The sequence below is a fragment of the Alosa alosa genome, chromosome 16, assembly GCF_017589495.1.
Source record: "Alosa alosa isolate M-15738 ecotype Scorff River chromosome 16, AALO_Geno_1.1, whole genome shotgun sequence".
In the NCBI taxonomy this organism is placed as follows: Eukaryota; Metazoa; Chordata; class Actinopteri; order Clupeiformes; family Clupeidae; genus Alosa; species Alosa alosa.
In genome coordinates this window covers 7,251,756-7,271,370 of record NC_063204.1, presented here as the reverse complement: position 1 = coordinate 7,271,370, position 19,615 = coordinate 7,251,756, and the positions used below count along the sequence as shown (strand labels likewise).

Below are 19,615 nucleotides of genomic sequence, written 5' to 3'. Positions count from 1 at the left end.
AATTGAAGTGGTCCAGTGATGGCGACCTCCTTACTGTCACACATGTCTTATAAATGATCTCACAGCGATTGTTGTATTTGCCAATAACTGGCGTTGTGGTGGCCTTTAAGCTGTTTTCATGAGATACGTATGTTATTCTGACTCAGAAATACATTAATTGAACTACAACATTATCTGTTAATTTGCATTTCGAAGAGGGGGACACTTCTCAACTAGTTAGCTAGGCTACCTTACATAGCTATCGTAAACATGAAACCAAAGGCAAGACAAGGCAAAAGGAAGGGAGGTAAGTTTAATTCTGACGATAAACTACAGCGGTACATGACATCAGTTAAAGATTATGTTGAGAGTAAAGGGGGTGTAACGGGTACAGATAATGACCAAAGGTATAAATGTGTCATGAAGAAAAGTCGAAAAGAGATGCGTAAGGAGAAACGTAAAATGAAGAAAGCTAAAATGAGAGACAGTCATATGAGAAATGCGCTGTCTACGGATAGCACTAAGGTGCAACCGGCCAAAAGTAATACACTGAAATCGGAAAAGAAACAAGACAAAAGTTTAAAAGTCGACGCCACGAAAGCCACTGAAAACACCAAGCTCTCACGAAATGCTGGTAAAAACCAATCAGACAATAAAACTGAAAAACCACACGTGGACTCAAAGGACATACTGGCCCAGGAGAGGAAACAATACGAGTTTAAGCTAAACGAAAGGAATAAACAGGCTTTAATAGATGCCAACGTCGAAGAAGACAGAGAAATTAAGAAACTGGAGAAGCTTCTTGGACTCAACAGGAGAAGGAATAAACAGACTCTTCCTCAGTCTTTTGCTGAAGATGGGCTTGGTTACATTTTAGGGGTTTTGGATTCAGGTGCTGGGGGAATTGACGACAGTGATGATGAAACTGCTGTTGCCAAAGCAAAAGGTGACTTGGAGAACCCAGAGGACAGTCAATCAGAAATGTCAGGAGATGAGGATGATGGTGACAGTTTAGAAGATGCCCTTCAGGATGATGAAGAGGATGATGAGGATGAGAATGAAGAGGATGATGATGAACAAGAGGGTGAAGTAGAAAGGATGGATACCATTGAAGAGGAAGATGAAGAAGAAGATGAGGAGGAGGAAAATGAAGAGATGGAGGAGGACGATCCAGATGACACTAAAGAAGATGATAGAGATGTTGAAGAAAACCTCAATTCAGAGCAGAGTACATCTGAAGAAAGTAGCAAAGTTGTAAGTCCTTCTAATTATTTCCCACTTTGTCAGTATTTACATTTTGTAAGTTATTATAATGAAACTTTTGTTTGCGAAGGCCACTCTGCCATCAGGAAAGTACATCCCCCCTCAACTACGAGGGTCTATGGACAGTAAGCGCAAAGCGGAGCTGGAGAAACTCAAGAAGACTGTCAAAGGACTGGTAAACAGGTATGCAAAGGAGTATGGAGCTACATTATCTAAAATGGCACTGTTCTGCCACATCACTCTCAATTTTCTCTATGTCCTTAGAAAGAATGGCTTGAATCTGTTCTTTGAACCCTAAAATATGCCCCATATCTCAGAATTTTAAAATCTATTAAAGAACTCGTATTCCTTTTTTCCCCTTGACTTGAATGACTAGACACATTATATTGTGTGATTACATTGCAGAAATATCTTTTTGCATTAACTTAATACTTTCAAATCGATGTTGTGTTTTGTCACATACAATTATGCAAAGTAAATTGTAGTGAAGTGTTTAGTCGCCTTACTCCAATGTGCATAGTTTATGTACAAAAGCGCACAATACATAAAACATAAGAAATATTTAAAATATACTAGATAAATCTGACTGTGATATGTACAGCATTATAAGTCGGTTTAGCAGGAGAGCAGATGTAAGTGATTTGTATAGTCTTGTAGCCCAGGCATAGTACTTTAGTGACAATGCGATATCTCTGTTGCAATTGGTAGACTGAGTGAGGCCAACCTGGCATCTATCAGTGGACAACTGGAGGAGCTCTACATGAGCAGCAGCAGGAAGGACATGAACGACACCCTGACTGATATTCTGCTGGCCGCCTGCGTCTCTCCCTCCCTCATGCCCGACAGGTATTGATTTTAAAGCTGTGGGTTTTGATCTGTTTTCTCTTTCTGTTATCAAATAGCCTTGTGGAGTTGGAACTCAGAATTAGGCTCAGGCGATCACCAATGGCATTGCTACAGGGATGCAGGTGCAGGAATCAGGATGTAGGTTTACTTTGCTGAATGTGAATGAAAGTGAGATAGTTGGAGTCAGGAAGGAGGACCGTGGATCTTTGCATTCAAATGCAAATTAAATATATTTAGTCTGTTTTTTTTATGATGAAGAGTTTATGGATATTTGGCCCAGATAGATTTACTTGTATTTGTCCATGAAAGGCACTTTTGGGGGAAAACACTCCTCCTTACCACATACATAAGTTACATTATAAAACGGATAGTTCCGGTCCTTGATTATGATTGGTTGAATCGCATTCGATGTCATTGTATATTTTCCTGATATAGCACGGCTGAGACCGCATTTCGTTCTATATTAATGCGCTTAGAATGCATATCGGTTACAATTCAAAGTTGCTGAGCAACAATTCCGATAAGAAACTATTAGCGGTGGAACTATTCTATGTGGACTCTGCCGAAGAATGGACATTTGCAGATGACATAGCTTTTAAATTTCATGATTATTTGTTTATTTTGTATCAATTTTATGTATCAATGTCCTACATGTGGTAGCCGTTTTATAAAAGCAATAAGCCCCTTGAGGCCGTTCTATATCGTGAATATAGCACAGCTGAGGGTTGTTTAACGGCACTCCGCTTCGCTTCGCTCACTTTGTGCCTAACATCACCCCTCAGCTGTGCTATATTCACGATATAGAACGGCCTCTCGGAACTTATTGTTTAAGTATATGGGTATAGTATAATCATCCCACTCCATAGAGGTTCATTTTGTGTTTTTATTTTACTCACAAATGTAATGAACAGTTTTTGGCTTCATTTCCAATCTTTGGCATTGTGTTGCAGATAAGTCTTTGCCTAGTAGTTCATTTTAATGGCTAAACATTTTTACAGGTTTTGCCTATTGCTTACACACTTTTTGCAGAATTTGGCACATTATGTCAAAACTCTCTACACACAGCTTTAGACATAGCACTTGGAGATAAACAACGCACATGCCAAAATGAAACACTGCAATCAACACTGCAATCAAAAACCCACAATCCATTCTAAAAATGTAATTGCAACAAAACCATACACACTGATGTTTTATATAACACACTGCAGTCTTTGTGTTTCCATTTTTATTGTTATTTTGTCAGACTCAGTCTTCTGTGAAACATTTGTTTTAACAAAAGTTTTTACAAAAAACAAACATTCTTACAGAAATAAAGAAAAATAGAATCACAGTTATCAGTGCAATATTGTAAGTGAATGTTCGAATCAAAAATTTAGCAACAAAACAAAAGTAAAAAGAAATACTGGAGAAATAGCTAGTGAAAAAACCCAACATATTTTTTTTTCTTTGTGTGTGAAAGTCCTCGTCGACATCGCAGGTGATGTCCTCAGGCTAAGCAACGGGGAAAATATAACCTTGCGTGCCATATCCACCCTTGAACTGATCCCACCTCAATGTCTGCATGCCCCTTCCATTGCTTGCAAAAGTGGCATGCAGGTATGTTGTTGGTGGTCATATACTTTTCATTGGCCCACTGAAAATAATTCTTCAATTGGGTTTAGATATGGGGAGTAAAGGGGCAAATACAGAACTGTACACGGTACTCAATGCACAAGTACACACTTGAACAGGTACACAATACCTTACCTGAAGTCTATTTGTAGTGCTAAGCCTCAGACTGATTGATCAGTTTTCTCTGTAAGTGTTTTCAGGTATGTGTGTGGGTATTACCAATTACTAGATATGCTTAGCCTGGCTAGCGCCACCACTTCTCAATGAGACGTGGTCTGGGAACCAAACGTTCATTTTCTCGTATTTGAAAAAAATGCCCAGATCCGTTTATTGGGTGCCACGGATGTCTATCAAATGTGTCTGTGCATAGCTCATCATCGTCTTGCTTTCCCACCTGTTCTGTGATTGGTTCCCTATCTCAGGCGAAAATTTGCTCCATGGTCTCCAGGCTGCCTTAGCAGCGTGAATCAAATCGCGCACAAGGCAGTATGGGAACACCCAGGCTAAGATATGCTTGCATTTTCAATGGAAGTGTTTTCCCAATGATAACAGGAAATGTCATTTTTGAACAAAGTGTCTAATGTAAGAAACCGTGTGTAGTTTTCACAATAAATGTGTTGCAGAATTGCAAGCAATGAGCAAAGCAGAAAATGTGTTTAAGCTATGGTTACACAGTGTTTAAGGTATACTACAAGAAGTTAAGGTATTGAAGCTTTAGTCTAAGCTTTCCTTTTCTGTGTGTAAGCAATGGGCAAAAACTGTAATGCTCGTCTTCGCCATTTGATGTGTTTTGCCATGATGCTCATCTGATCACACATACACAATATGCTTATGTGTTCACCGGATATGGTGACTGCACATAGAATTTGAACACATTTGAACAGTTATCTGCTGAAAAGTACTCGTTGAAGTCTGTGTCTGTTTGGGAGGCCAGTCAGTGGACACTTGGCCTTGTCTCTATAGGAGACAATGGGGACTGTGTCTTTGCGTCTTTATAGGGGAATATGTCTGTCAGTAGAGGGTAAATGAGGACAGACAGAAAGAAGTGTTTTAAAATGTAACAGCTGGTAAAGAAATGCTCTCTTTAATACTCAACAGGCTTCTCATGGAACACATTCTACTGGTCAGTGTGTTACATTACACAGTGGGCCTGGAAGTAAGTTTTGTTCCAAGAAGCCTATGTTTTAAATAGTTATAATAATAATAATAATAGGTTTAATTATTCATTTTAAAAGTATTATACAATGCTCAATATGCAGTAACAATGTAAACACATTCAAGGAATGGATATTTATTTATTTCATAGGTAGGGGCACAGTTCCTGGAGACGGTGGTCCGCAAGTTCATTGAACTCTACAAGCTGCCCAGAGAGGGCAAGGAGTGTGATAACCTGGTGGCAATGGTGGCTCACCTCTACAACTTCCAAGTGGTGCACTCCCTCCTTATCTTCGACATTCTCAGGAAGCTGGTTGGGGCCTTCTCAGAGAAGGACATTGAGCTGGCACTCTTCCTTTTGAAGACGGTGGGCTTTGCTCTCAGGAAAGATGACCCTTTGGCCCTGAAGGAGCTAATCACAGAGGCCCAGCGCAAGGCCAGCGATGCAGGGGCCAAGTTCAAAGATCAGACACGGGTAATAAAGATTGCAACAGAGGCTCTTTGCTTGGAAAAAGATTTTAATGCAGAGCATGAATCTATGTGTGATATTGTCGTTTATTTGTTTACTACACATACTGTGATACATTATCGTTAAACCTTGATTTGGTTGTTGAGTGGGTTTGTGACAAATTATTGCCTGTGCCGATTACACAAAACACTGGAGTCGTAGGAGAATCCCCAAAGAGTCTTGATATGCTAGAGTTTTGGTCATGGAGTGGAATTTCGCAGACAATACATTTCTGGTTGTTGAATATGTCACATTGCATGATGCGTCCTCCTTCAGGGAGGTTCTCGACCTTTCATATTCGGGCACTGCACTGGAAATGTGTTGGTTACGACAAAATCATGGCAAAATCGGCTAAAATCATATAATCAGCACAGGCCATCTGATGTATGGTTTCTTCCCTTAAGACGATTCGCCACTTAAACTAGGTTGATGAAATGTGTGAAAAAGAACCACTGCCGACTAGTTGTGATAAAATGTATTTTTGTTCTTTATGTCCAGTTTTCCTCATGCACTCATTGCTGATTTGGGCGCTTTCTTTGCACATCTAGGTGCGTTTCATGCTGGAGACCATGATGGCCCTGAAGAACAATGACATGAGGAAGATTCCAGGCTACGACCCAGAGCTTGTAGATAAACTGAGGAAACTGCAGAGGACACTGGTGCGTGAAACCTGTGTTTGATTACTGTATTGATTATGGTAATAGTTATCATCATAGTCAAATAGGCCATTTTAAACTGTGGAGTGTAGTAGACTGTGGGCTTTTTGAGCACTAGAGGGCAGTGTGATTCCACTTTCACCGTGTCTTTCCTTAGACAGCCCAAGAGCCACCAACAAATGTCAAAGCTACAATAATGCTGCCAGTCAGCCAGTTTAATGAATTTCTAATTGATTCACCTACAGTGCAGCCAATAAAAAGTCCAACCAGAAAGGTTGATGTGATGTATTGATGCTTTCCCTCTCAATACCAGCACTATGATAGATATGAGGGAAACTTGTTTGTGAATGCATAAGTATCTGTGTGATCATGTTTTTCAGTGTTTGCATTATCTTTACAAATTATTGCTATTGGATCGATTCACTCTGTGTTAAGTTTGTTATGGATGTGCGGACATCCATGATGGTTCTCTTGAAATTACTACTACTGGTAATAGCTTTAATTTCCTTTTTTATAGAACTCTCTTATGGTTTTTACACGTTGCCTGTTGCCAAGACTGACCCGTCATTACCTAACTAATGTGATTTATTAACGGTAGCCATTCCTGTGTGCAGATCCATCGCACTGCATCAGGCAGTGATGTGAAGCTGAGGGTCTCTCTCGAGAATCTTCTGGAAGCCGATCAAGTGGGACGTTGGTGGATTGTTGGTTCATCATGGAGTGGGGCGCCCATGATTGGTGACCAAAGTAGCAAGACATCACAGCAGCCCACCTCGGCAGGACAGGTATATTCTCCGTGAATTGAGAAGTAGAAAGATACATAAACCAAAATAGTGTTTTTGTATTCAAATATTCATGTATTGTTCAGAGTAGGTTTCACCTTAATGAAGTTCTAGGCAATATGTTACTGGGAGGTTAGTACAGGTAGGCTGTTTTTTTTGTTATGTTCGCTGATATATTTCAAATCTACTTTCAGCGTTCTATATACTATAGTTTCAGTGTTTCTTAGTAAAAGAAGGATACAACTTGATTCACTGGTTAAAACAATGTAGTGTTCATTGCTGTATGAATTCCAGCTATAGTGATATGAAATGCATGGTGTCTCATCCGGATGTAACACACAAAGCAATTGTGTTCCCTACATTATGGCAATACTGCTTTGTATGGCTTGATTGGCAACTCAACATGTAGGCTACTGCCTGTAATTTATCTAAAAGGGGGTCAGATACAGCAGGCTTAGTTTTACCTTGAACACAATCCAGTATTTTATCCTCTGCCTCCAGTTTAGCACTAAGGTCCTGGAGTTGGCTCGGAAACAGAGAATGAACACTGACATCAGGAGGAATATCTTCTGTGTCATCATGACCAGCGAAGATTACCTGGATGCATTTGAGAAACTTTTAAGGTAAGCTGTTTTGTGTTGTCTTCCTTACATTTTGAAATCTAGTGGAATGTCTGAAGTGGTCATGAATTAAGCTCTTAGCTTAACTAACATAACAAACTAAGCCTTTTTAAGTGCAATGTTGATGCAATTTTGACTAGTTGTTTTGTCAGATTAGCAAACCTAAAAAATGGTTGGGGGAAAAAAAGGTCACAAAATATGCCACAAAAAAATATTGTGGCTCTAACTTCATCTGAAGTGGTTGGTATGAGTCCATGTGCTCGTTTTCTCTCTTACTCAGACTTGGGCTGAAGGACCAGCAGGAGAGGGAGATCGTGCACGTCCTCATGGACTGCTGTCTCCAGGAGAAGACCTTTAATGGGTTTTATGCCGTTCTGGGAGAGAAGTTCTGTTCTCACGACCGCCGGTTTCAGGTATGCAGAGCTTGGCTTACAACTGCCGTGTCACACTTGCTGCCCCTCAATGGCAGATTTATCCCATCACTGTCAATCTCTGTCTTAATACTATCCCTTCATTTGTCAATTTGATCAATCAGCAAGAAAACTTGCAGATGAATCAGGGTCTACCTAAAGGGCTAGTTGTATGACTCATTTTGATGGTTAAAATTTAAGACTTAAAAGATTAAAAAATATATTAAGATAAAAAAATGGCAAATGGTATCTGTGTCCTGTGTGCCAAAAACAGCATTACTTTCATATTGTGTCCCAGTACCAGCTCTTTAGAATTGTTGAGCTGAGAGAGTTGACATATCAAAAATAAACTGAAACAGGGCCGTTCCCAGCCTACATAAAGGGTCTGTGTGAGTGTGTGTGAGTCAGTCTCTCTCTCTCTCTCTCTCTCTCTCTCTCTCTCTCTCTCTCTCTCTCTCTCTCTCTCTCTCTCTCTCTGTCTGTCTGTGTCTCTCTGTGTCCCCTGTTTTCATTTTGTGTATTCTTTACACCACCCCAACAAAGGCAACAACACCCCCCACCTTATTCTTTTCCCACCTCCACTGTGATATCTGATAAGCGTTGTCCTCCACTGACTGCTTCTAAAAGGCGTCCCTGTATTACTGGCGGAAGTGAGGGAAGTTTGCTTTTCCCGACCAAAATGAGATGAAGGTGCTTCCAGTTGTAAAACAGTTTCTGGTAATGACACCTATTATAAATGATCCTTGTTTCTCACAGTGTGAAAGAAACCAACTGTGAGTTCTTATCTCAAGGTGTTAATTTAGATAAGATGATGATGGCCATTACAGGCCATCCTCTGATGGCAAATATTGCAAGCCCTTAGCCAAAGCAGTGAAGTGGATGTGGCTAAGCTGATAACTTTATAGAATATGAGTGCTCTAATGCAGTGGTTCTCAAACTGGGGGTCGCCAAAAATATTGGAGGGGTCACGAAATGATTTGCATTAAGACTGGATTAAAGACATTTTCGTAAAGGTTTTTAGTCAGAGGCTGCCATTGACATAATGCCTTTGATGCCCATCTCACAACATTTCGAAACCAAACTCTGCCGGTTAGAGAAAAGGGGGTCGCAAAACTTGGCCCATGTTTTTTGGGGGGGTGCCAGGCAAAAAATTTAAGAACCACTGCTCTAATGTTCTAATTCATGAGTGTCCTTTCCAGATGACCTTCCAGTTCAGTCTATGGGACAAGTTCAAGGAGCTGGGCAGCCTCTCCAGCACCACCTTCAGTAACATAGTCCAGCTGGTCACTCATTTCCTGCAGAAGAAGAGTCTCTCTATCTCCATACTCAAGGTGCAGCCCTAACACACTTTAATGAGTGGTTGTGTGTGCATGTGTGTGGTGCTTGTGCATGTGCGTGTGTGCGTGCATATGGCTATGATGAGGTTTTTACTGTGTGCAGTCAGTTACTGTTCTTGCATAGGTTTATGGTCCTGTAAGATGCCTGTCTAAGACATGTACCTGAGGCTTACAAAGATTTTATAGATGAGGTTTTACCAATTACTATGTTGGATCACTGATATTGTCCTGTGTACACCTCTCCCATCCTCTTTCACTCAAGCTTCCTCTCTCCCTTCCTCTATCTGTCAAAACTATTTCAAAGTTGCCATGATTCTTTGTTTTTTCTCTATTAGTTTACAAAATGTGCTTTGATGTGTAAATGGCTTACCTCAGCAGTGAATCTGACATCTCGAGCTCAGCCTAACTATGTCCTTTCTTTTTTCTATTTTACAGGCAATTGAGTTTGGGGAACTAGACAAGCCAAAGGTGAAGTTCTTGCGTCAGGTTCTCACTAAACTCCTAAAGGAGACGGAACCAGAGGATCTGAGGAACATATTTGGAAGGTATTGATCTTTGTGAATTTGCTTCTACATCTACTATTTCTATTTTATGTTAGTCATGTATTTTTTTTTTTTCATGTTTTCAAGTCCTTGCTTTACCAAAAATACCATCATACTCGTGTGCTCAAACTTCAAACAAATTAGATTACCTCCAGTTTTGGCAGGTTTAACCAGTGCATGGGCTGCAAAACTAACTGTCAACACAGTGCTAATCATCCCAGGCATTGCAGCTTGTACACTTGGCCATAGAATCAGTTCCCTCATTGTTTTTTTTTGTCTCTCCAGGATCTCGGGAATTCCCAAGCTTGGAATGCTACGGGAGGGCTTGAAGCTTTTCATCAGTCACTTCCTACTGAAGAATGCCCGGTCGCTGGGGAATGCTGAGCAAGCCAAACTCCTGACCGAGCGAGCAGAAGTGGCCACCAAGGCCATGGAGGCCAGAGAGGCCAAACTCAAACTGTAAAACATGTCACACCCACCCAGGCACCCACAGACACAGAGACTCTCAGAAGAACTAAAGAAAGAGACCCTGTTCAGGCTGTCTTTCATCCATCCATCCAGGACATATGAACAAAGACAACTGTTTATCCAAACAACCTGTTTAGACACTTTAGAAAACAGTTCTAATGGCTCTTTTTACAATGGGGGGAAATGAGGAGTGTAAATAATGGACATTTTATTCAGTTTTTGCCGTTTAATTTACGGTAAGGGACGTATCTTGTCACATTGTATAATGCATGTCAACTGTCATCTGACATGTAGTATATTCCTTTTGCAGACATGTAGTTTATTCCTTTATTTTTATAAGGAAATGCATTGATTTTCTTAGTCCAGATATTGACCCCTTTACAATATTGACTCCTGTTAGATGTGGCCTTCTGGAAGTATGTTTTTCAATAATTATTTTAAAATGCAAAAAATGTATTAATATTTGAAAATATTTTTTATTACATTGTTGTGCATACATTCATTGCTGTGAAACTCCTCAGTAAGTCAGTGGTATATCACACAGTGATGCCATGATACAAATAGAAATAACTGATAAAATACCTGTCATTTTGATTAAAAGTCTGGAAATATTTCTTGGCCAAGGGTACACATCATGTCTTATGGCCTTAGGACTATTTGATAAATGTTAAACAAAGAAAGAAATACATTCCATATGCATGTAGGAATGTATCTAGGTTTACAGATGGTATTATGTCCTTCAGTATCAGTGCCCTTTTAGATTCTGGAGAGTGGCCTATAGAGGCCACTGGAGAACAGCTACAAGATTAAGGCCTTAAAGGTACTTCAGCACGAACGGAACCCACATTGATTTTATAAGTGCTTTCAATACAACCAGCCGCCGTAAGACATGTCTGGTATGCAATTTATACCTCTTTTTGCGTTTGTTTTATATGCTCAACAGTGATAATAAGAAAAGGAAGCTAGCTTATCTCTCATAACCTCATACCTCTGAGTGTATTCAGGTCTAATATAAACATGCCCATGTAGTGAGCGGCCTTGTGTATACTGTTTTATAGATTTATCATAATACCATTCTGTATGAATCGCTATGATAACAGCATGTGGAAACACAAAAACGGAATGAAATGTGACTGGTGCACCAGACATTTATTGAAGGAATGTGTTCATTTTATTTGGGCTAAAATGTTCCTTTTAACTCAGACCTGTCGACTGACTTACACAGCAATGTGTTTTTCATTGGCTTAATGCCCCCAAATGATGTACGTACGTACGTATGCCTATTGTGGGTTTGGTTGATTAGTTAAAAATGATTTATCTTTATACTTTTTTACTTATTTATTTGCTTCATTGCTCAGGATTGAAGTACATCCTTTCATGTTCTGGTCCCAAGGTTCAGATAGTCCATTATACTTTCCTTTTAAAAGCAGATGCCTATTTGCAGGCTACATCTTGTTCTGTGGTTCTTAGTGAGGATTTCAGAAAGTGTTCCATTGCTAGATAGAAGTTAAAAGAACTGCTCTCATCCCTACCATTCAGGTGTGAATGGCTCTCCCTCAAGCACAGTGAGACTCATTGTGCTCTGCCCTAGCTTTCCCCTCTGCCACAGTAGTCTATTGGCAGCTGCGCCATACATCACAGCCAATTGCCATAGGTTTTGTAAACATAACTCTTGGACAGGCATTGACCTTTCTCATGTGTGTGAGCTCCCATTTACCAGACGTGTGTGTATTTAGTCAACTTTTTTACCCTTTGTTCATAATCTTATTGACACAGTTAGATAGGAGACGCAAACATGGATGGTAGACATGCGCCATCGCTGTGAAATGAATTACGGTGTTTTGATTCCGCGTTTAGAGGTGGAGTGCGTTGCCCCGACACCACCAACTCTGCGGCCATTCGTAGCATACTAGAGTATTGCCGTTACATTCGATGCCCGCAATTATTAATTAGCAACATTGCCGCAGTTGATATCAATCTGAGTCACGGAATGGTCAGAAGGTTAGCCACGAACAACAGGGTCACAGCGAAGACGACCTGAGGTCCGCCAAGTGAGTCGAATTGTTGCCTAACTTGCCTTGACTGTTCTCAGCGCGCTGTCAGTGACGCGATTAGTTGCTGCATTCTCTGCTACATATCTACCTCCCAATTAATCAGGTGAGAGTTACAACACGTCATGACAGGAAAAATGGATGTGAATTAACACATGGTTGACCCAGAGATGGTTCATTGGTTGACCACAGTGAACGTTGAATGGCTCCCCTTCACGCACAGACTGCCATTGCCCTGCACTTATTCCACTGGGCCTATGTCTGCCCCAAACACATTTCATATGTTACACACACCTTAATGTCATATGGAAACGTGTTAAAGAGTGGCTATTATTTTAACATGTATTAAGTAAAAGTAATACACGTAAAAGTAATACACTAAAACTAGGCCTATTGTAGTCACCATTAGTCATTTTAAATGACCAAATGTAAACACTGTTGGTCATTTTGAATTCATCCATCATTCATCAACTGTAAATTATATGATTTCAAACATATGGAATCAGATGACCAGTGGCATCACTAGAAAATAACTTCTCTATAACATCTCCAAAGAAAATCGCCACCTATGACACAACGATTACACAATCTCAAGCTATAAAAGCAAGTTGTAGTACCGCTGGACACGGCCAACTGACCAGTCACAAAATAACCCCCAGAGGTCAGATGAAGGCCCAGCATTTTCCCACACACAGTAGCAAGGCCCATGTAGCTCCCACATCTGTGGCCTTTGACAGCCACAAAGCCAGCATTGTCAGCATGTGTGAGGGAGGAGCAACCCTCCACACGAGAGTATCGGCCAACAAATACACACAGGTGAATGGGAACTTGAATGTGCTGTAGCTATTGTCTGGAAGTGTGTGCTCTACCTGGGTGTGTGTAGTCACCTCAGGCTAGTACTGATATTGACCCCCCAGTCACCCTTTAATGGGAAGCAGACGCCGCCCAGACCTGATAACGGCTCAGAGTGAAACGACTCGAATCAGCCCAACATGGAAATGAGGCTCAGTCGGGACGGACAAAGAAACAAACTTCTGTGCTCAGGGTGGAGATTTCACACAGATGTCTGTTGCATGGACTTTATCTGATCATAGCCATTTGGGATGGTTAATAATGAAATGTATGTTACAGGTTTTAGATATGGAAGGTACACGAAAGCATGGAGGTCCTCTTATATTTGGTCTGTCTGTAACAGCCGATGTCTTTCCTGTTCCTCTCCCAGTCAATGATCACACCCTCTCACCTCTGTCTCACCCTGTGATCAGACCTGTCCTGAGACTGGGACATACCTGGGAGGTAGCTGATAACGCCACGGACTCTCTTTGTGCTTCCCACACCTGGGCAAACCATCCCTGAGGAAAACGACGTTTAAAGCAGCATCTAGTTCCTTTGCATATAAGGTAGAACACAGACTTGCCAAGGATCGATAGGCCTTTGGGATTGTCATTGTACCTTAGTATCTAATAGGGGAACACTTTACCAGGGACTGCCATCATTGGCTCATTAGTTTGTTTAAGTATATTAATGCCTGGAAATGACTCTGAGTTATTGCAGGACATTGAAGTGCCAAATCAATGAAGCCTTTTTTAAATATAAAAATCATTCATACAAAAAGTACCATTAGATTGAAACCATTTCAAAGGTCATGACCCAAAGATGACCTCAGGACATGTAAACTCCAGGAGAGCTTAAAGAGGGCAAGGAGATAAGCATGAATAAACAGAACTCCAGTCTGTCTCCTCAGAGAGTTTTGTGGAAGCACATGCATTTCCACACCACCCCTCAATTGCTCATTCCAAGCAATCGCACAGGAAATGGGCTTAGAAAGCACTTCTCTCTGGAGAGTAATGGAGTGGGACTGCCTCAACTGAAACGGATCACAAAAATAAAAAGCAAATAAGAGCGGACATTTTACTCTATTCCAAACTGACCAAATGGATTGTTCTCCTTGCCCCCAAGCTGAGTGGGATGGGTGGTGATTATATTTAAATTTGCTCTAATTGATCTGGAGGAGTACTTCTTGGCAAAGAACAAATAGATCATTACGTTTATTGGCCAGATAAAGCTGACCGATATTAATAAAGGCGGAAATGCACTTTGTGCTAAATTGACCTCAATTACATTGCCACCGAGACCATTAAAATGAACGCTTGTGTCGGTTTCAGAGCGATGCTGCCTTTAGCCTAATTATTATCTTTTCACGTCCTGGTTAAGTAATACGTTTTTCAGCATTTATTAGCATAGGCCTAATCGAACGTCACTGCCACTATGATCAAGTTTTAAGCCACTCAGGTCTAAAAGGTAGACAAAAACATAGGCTAACTAAACACTGCCATTTAGGCGGCATGATCTAATGCACAATGATAGCCTATTTAGCCATGCATCTCTATGATATCATCTTTATTTGCAATACATTTTAAAATCTTCATTCACTATTACCCTTTTTTATTAATTTACAAAATAATTTTAAGGTATATTTGTATGTGTTTCTTGGTGAAAATCGATGTACATTTTGAAGGATACAATTAATTCAGTTGTTCTTTAGCGAATAGGTCTTGTGTTGTGATCAGTGACTTGCAGCAAATAAAAATGCTTGCGGCGGCTGCATGCATCAGGCAAAGATTGATGAGACTGTATCCAAGGTTTATTAATGCGAGCCCATTGCTGTCCTCGTGTGAAATGTTTCTGCTGGTCCTCAGCGGAGTTGTGTTTGCTCCCTGCTCACATTTGCACGGATTCGACAACGCTATAAACAGCGGTTCCCATGACCCGAGCAATCCATTGACACCGTTTAAATGCAGGCAAAGTGATGACACCATCTTAATTATTTACTCACATTTATCTGTGATTACATTTTTGAAACGGTTATTGTAGGCCTATTTTGCAAAAATAACACAAAATATGCGCAAAAGGCATAGGGCTACTCTATGCTGCGTTGTAATACACAGCATAGCACTGTGCACACGCAGGAGTCATAATTACGCATGTGATGCATCATAGGCTACACGATGAGTCAACGTTTCCTACATTAGTTATTCATTTGAATTATCGTTGTTGTTAAGTTCAATTATCAGAAGATTTTGTGCAGGCGATGACAGAATAAAAGTTTGAGCATTTTATAAAACAAATTTATTTGTCTCCATCATGGGTAACTCTGAACAATAATTTACCATGCATGGTCATTTTTATAAATACATTATACAAAAATAAACACATTACATTTTCTGCACAGTAAACTGTTGGTGATATTACGGATGTAAACACCACAATTTCCAAAAATTAATCCGAGGACGCAGTGGTTACCAAGTGTCAACATCTCCCATACTACTGACAATATTCATCGTGGTGAAATATGGCGGAATTGCTAACCATCCCAGTACAGAGGAGATTTGTTATTACTTGGATTGCTATTTTATGACTCATATTTTGTTAAGGCTAACACATTTTACACAAGATCACATGCTATGTACAAACAATGATGTGTTGTACCTTCATACCATCTCAGTGTCAGTTTGACATGTTATTGCACGACAGCGACAGGGTGACAGGCTCTGCAAAGTGCACAAGCCATACTTCTACCACAGTTGATGAACGCCACATGACACTTTTCAAAACATTTTCCAGAGTATCTCAGTAAATTCTAAATGTGGCGTTTGTAGCTTGTTTAAACATGCAATGTCATTGTCCTTATGAAGAATGAGAGTTAAAACTCCTATGGTCTACTCAATGGGCTCTCACGGGTGTGGGCTGGCGTCGCTGGCCTGGGCTCTCTCATCGTCCGACGAGCAGTCTGAAGAGTTGTAGAGGAAATGATCCCCTTCCTCTTCGTCACTGTCCCTGAAGTCTCTTATTCTGTTGCTTTTAGTGCCAACCTTTTGATAATCCGTTTGCTCGAGTCCGTCGGATTTGTCCTGACCGCCCTTCGTGTTTTTCTTATTCTCGGCATCCTGCGCTGCCTGCTCCTTGGCCTTCTTACTGCGCTTCCATTTCATACGTCTGTTCTGGAACCATATTTTTACCTGTAAAAACAGATGGGCTTACATTAAAAATCTCAAAGATTTGATGTTTGCTATTCTTTGACAGTGAGTGGGTGTGAAGTATTTAATATACTACTTAATCATATTACCAGAACATGAAAGGTTTCAATGTCATCCTAAATGTGGTAGTAACCGTGGCGTTTTACCTGTGTTTCTGTCAGCATCAAAGAAGTAGCCACTTCAAAACGCTTAGGTCGAGACAGGTATTTATTCAGTTTGAACTGGTGCTCCAACTCCAGCAGTTGTTGGCTTGTGAACGCCGTTCTTGGTCTTCTGCACTTTCCCAGCAAATTAGACTGTGCTTGGGCTAAGAACAGAGAAGCAATCAGTTGTTAGGTATGTTATTAATATGAATTTGAAATAAAGACAAGGGTGGCCTAAATATCTGTGATATAACTCTGAATTCAAATAATAGGCGTACCTTTTTTTAATGGCATCGGTTTTCAAAAAACTGCATGCGTTAAATGATCGCGTTAGTAGTATATTTTATTATGGAACGCAATGTTTTCACGTGGCCTACTTGAAAGACACTCTGGTTTACATTGGTCAGCTAAATATTCGAAGTTTATTCTTAGGCTACTGAATTACAATATTGGGGCACTTACACGAATATATACCTACATTTTAACATCTCAACAAACATTTTAAACTAAACAATACAATGTAGTGCCAGACTAGCATGGTGGTCCATCATGATGTAGCCTTTACATCAGGGCTACTCAAAGTTACACACATGCTCCATTTGCCACGGCCTGTTGTGAGTGCAGAGGTTATATTTCTAATGTTTAGAAAAAGGGACTGCTGTTTGCCACCTCGTTCTGAACGAATTCGTTTCAGCCAAGCGGAACAGAAAGCCAGTGTCTGGAGAGCAAACAGCTGGCGAGTTGTGGTTTTCGCACACCTCCGCCACTTTCCTTCTGTCCATTATCTGTCCATTTTAGTTCCCATCAGAAAACGATTCCCTGCTGCCCCTCTCTGTCATAACTGAAACGCCTGTTTTTCTTGGCAGTGTTTTAGCAGATTTAGGGAGTCTAACGATATGTTAAACGTCCTGCAAAGATATACTACTTTGTCATTAATGTGATGTCTGAAACCACTCCACGCAACATTAGAAGCAAGACTAAATGCCATTCAGCAGATATGACCAAGGCTAAAGCATACTTTCAGCACTGAAGACACACTGTGTTGGTGTGAGCATTGTTTAACATTTGACAGCTGAAGAAAACGTGTTTCCCTTCACTATGAGAGGGAGTGCCTTAAAGGTTTACGTGCGTAAACATGAATTACATAACATTACATTACACCCTTTCATAATTTCTGCTTCGAACACGACCATGAATAACCATAAACACTCACCGTTAAAATCGGGCATTTTCGGCAGCATCATGCCCGCTGTAGACACTCGAAGCCAGTGGTCGAGCTGAAACGTGCCTGCAGTGAGTTTGAGGGTGTCGTTAGGGTGATGGTGGTGGGAGGTATGTGGGTATGAGTAGGACAAGGCTGGATGCTGACCCAGCGCCGCTGCAGAGTAGTACATCGGGTGCCCATACAGTGCCTGCGGGGGAATAGAGCTACTCTGCGAGTGAAGTCCCACCATGCTAGAGTGTGAAGAGTTCAGAAAGCCCGGCTTTGGAATCAACCCGCAAGAAGAAATCCTCGGAGGAGAGGGACTCTCTGTCCGCAGAGACTCTGTGCTGGTGTTCAGATCGGAACCGTTGACGCTTCCGGACGATGAGAGAGAGGAGGAGGACATAGAGGTCACTAATGCTAGCGGTGATGTCTGCACTTTCGGCGGATCGACGGCCAAAAGCGCGTCGATGCGAAAGTTTTTGGATTTTTCCATCTGGTTAGTGGTCCAAGCAGATTGGAGACGTGTTACTGTCTGCTCTTCAAGACTTGTCAGTTCGCTGTCGTGTTACTTCTCAAAGTTGAGCTGTCTGGTAAAACTGTGTCCCCTAACTCCCTTTGGCAAATCGTGCGATGATTGGTTGTTCCCCTCACCAATGGAGCGCAGCCATTGGCTAACGCATGGAGTGTTTACAGTGCATTTTGCGGCCAGTTTGATCAGCGAACTGTGAGTGCTGATAGTCCCCCTTGATTCGAGGGGAATGGTAGTTTGCATTTCAATTTCATTGCGCCACCCACTATAAGACTTCAACTGTAGCTTTCAAAGAACCAGAAAAGAAATTTGATTATATTAGCTCAGGTCTGTGTCTTGAACGTAACAGGCAATACCCAAACGTATAAGCTTTAGTGAACACAGTATATATATATATATATATATATATATATATATATATATATATATAAACATACAAACACACATAATTCCTCATGGTCTCATAACTATGATTGTAAAGTACAGACGTGGAGATGCCAGATTATTATCATTATTAAATCAGAGTTTAATGTGTATTTCTTCCCAGATGTCTTCCATTCAATTTGCAGCTGCCATTTTACCCTAATGTAAACACATGTGGTGAGGCACGTCTCAGTACAATGTATTTGGACAATATTTTTGTTTTAATGGAATGAGTATAAAATTGAAATTAAATAAATGGGCATATAATATTATGTCACATGCTGTGCGTGCGGTAGATCACACTCGACCACTTACCAAATGAATGGTTTACACTTCAAATATTTAAAAATTAGGAATAGTTATCTGTTATCAACCCTTTGTCACATCTGTCATGGATTGTTGTGGAACGTTGTCTACTATCTCTATAGGCCACCCACCTCGTGCGCGCAACCTTGGCCACCTGCATCCTTTACGCGCAAGGGACGCACAAAAGGGTACCTGTTTCCAAACTCCCGGATGTACTTGAAATTACTTTCTGCGTCAAACAAAACGAAATAGGCCTTTATAATGCAATATAAATATAAACTTTAACCATTCCCACAAAATACACGCCCACGGTTTAGTGAGTGTTTTTCTTTTCTAAGTTAGTGGGCCTACAGCATATCCACGTTTAACTTTACCACAATTAACAAAACAGTTGAATCCACTCAGCCACGTGTTTCATGTTGTGCAACTAAAAAAAATCCAAAGAAATATAATAAGAATATGTTATTTGAACATTCACAGTAAATACATGTATATCTCAATTGGAGCATCAACAAAAGTGAATAATCGGCAATTTTGTAATATTGCTTTTGACATAACACAAATAGTCGAAAACATACTTAAGGATTGGATACTGTTAGCTAAACTTAAATCAAAGGGGAAAATATATCAAAACTGTCTCTACGAAAGTGAATCTGACCTAATTGCGGTCTGTGCGCTAGTGGCCTTTAGGGAAATTTAGCTAATAGCTAACCTCATGCCAACCCAAAAAGGTTCACAA

The 19,615-nt window shown here is 40.6% G+C and overlaps 2 protein-coding genes across 3 annotated transcripts; one reads left to right on the top strand and one right to left on the bottom strand.

The window, feature by feature from the left end:
* The first annotated feature begins 21 nt into the window (after window positions 1-21).
* nom1 (nucleolar protein with MIF4G domain 1) lies at window positions 22-10,636 on the top strand. Of its 2 annotated transcripts, none has more exons than XM_048267219.1 (12): window positions 22-1,230; window positions 1,313-1,425; window positions 1,951-2,088; window positions 4,801-4,858; window positions 5,009-5,332; window positions 5,914-6,024; window positions 6,636-6,806; window positions 7,305-7,426; window positions 7,704-7,836; window positions 9,033-9,164; window positions 9,606-9,715; window positions 9,998-10,636. In XM_048267219.1, exons 1-12 carry the CDS (start codon window positions 250-252, stop codon window positions 10,173-10,175), a joined length of 2,571 nt encoding a protein of 856 aa, XP_048123176.1. In that variant the 5' UTR covers window positions 22-249; the 3' UTR covers window positions 10,176-10,636. The 2 variants fall into 2 exon arrangements, with proteins under 2 accessions (XP_048123176.1, XP_048123175.1); XM_048267218.1 differs by having other exon boundaries at window positions 22-1,233.
* Window positions 10,637-15,345: 4,709 nt separating this feature from the next.
* mnx1 (motor neuron and pancreas homeobox 1) lies at window positions 15,346-18,166 on the bottom strand. Its single transcript, XM_048266646.1, has 3 exons — window positions 17,625-18,166; window positions 16,415-16,575; window positions 15,346-16,250 (listed from the first exon to the last, which is right to left on the bottom strand). Exons 1-3 carry the CDS (start codon window positions 18,109-18,111, stop codon window positions 15,966-15,968), a joined length of 933 nt encoding a protein of 310 aa, XP_048122603.1. The 5' UTR covers window positions 18,112-18,166; the 3' UTR covers window positions 15,346-15,965.
* Window positions 18,167-19,615: the final 1,449 nt, after the last annotated feature.

Bases quoted from the DNA above. Each gene is read 5' to 3' on its own strand.
- mnx1 (XM_048266646.1), bottom strand. From the start codon at position 18,111: ATGGAAAAATCCAAAAACTTTCGCATCGACGCGCTTTTGGCCGTCGAT. The intron at 16,576-17,624 runs GTGAGTGTTTAT...CTCTGTTCTTAG, and splicing joins GAAAATGCCCGATTTTAACG to CCCAAGCACAGTCTAATTTG. The intron at 16,251-16,414 runs GTAAAACGCCAC...CTGTTTTTACAG, and splicing joins TGATGCTGACAGAAACACAG to GTAAAAATATGGTTCCAGAA.
- nom1 (XM_048267218.1), top strand. From the start codon at position 250: ATGAAACCAAAGGCAAGACAAGGCAAAAGGAAGGGAGGTAAGTTTAAT. The intron at 4,859-5,008 runs GTAAGTTTTGTT...TTTATTTCATAG, and splicing joins ATTACACAGTGGGCCTGGAA to GTAGGGGCACAGTTCCTGGA. The intron at 7,837-9,032 runs GTATGCAGAGCT...TGTCCTTTCCAG, and splicing joins CTCACGACCGCCGGTTTCAG to ATGACCTTCCAGTTCAGTCT.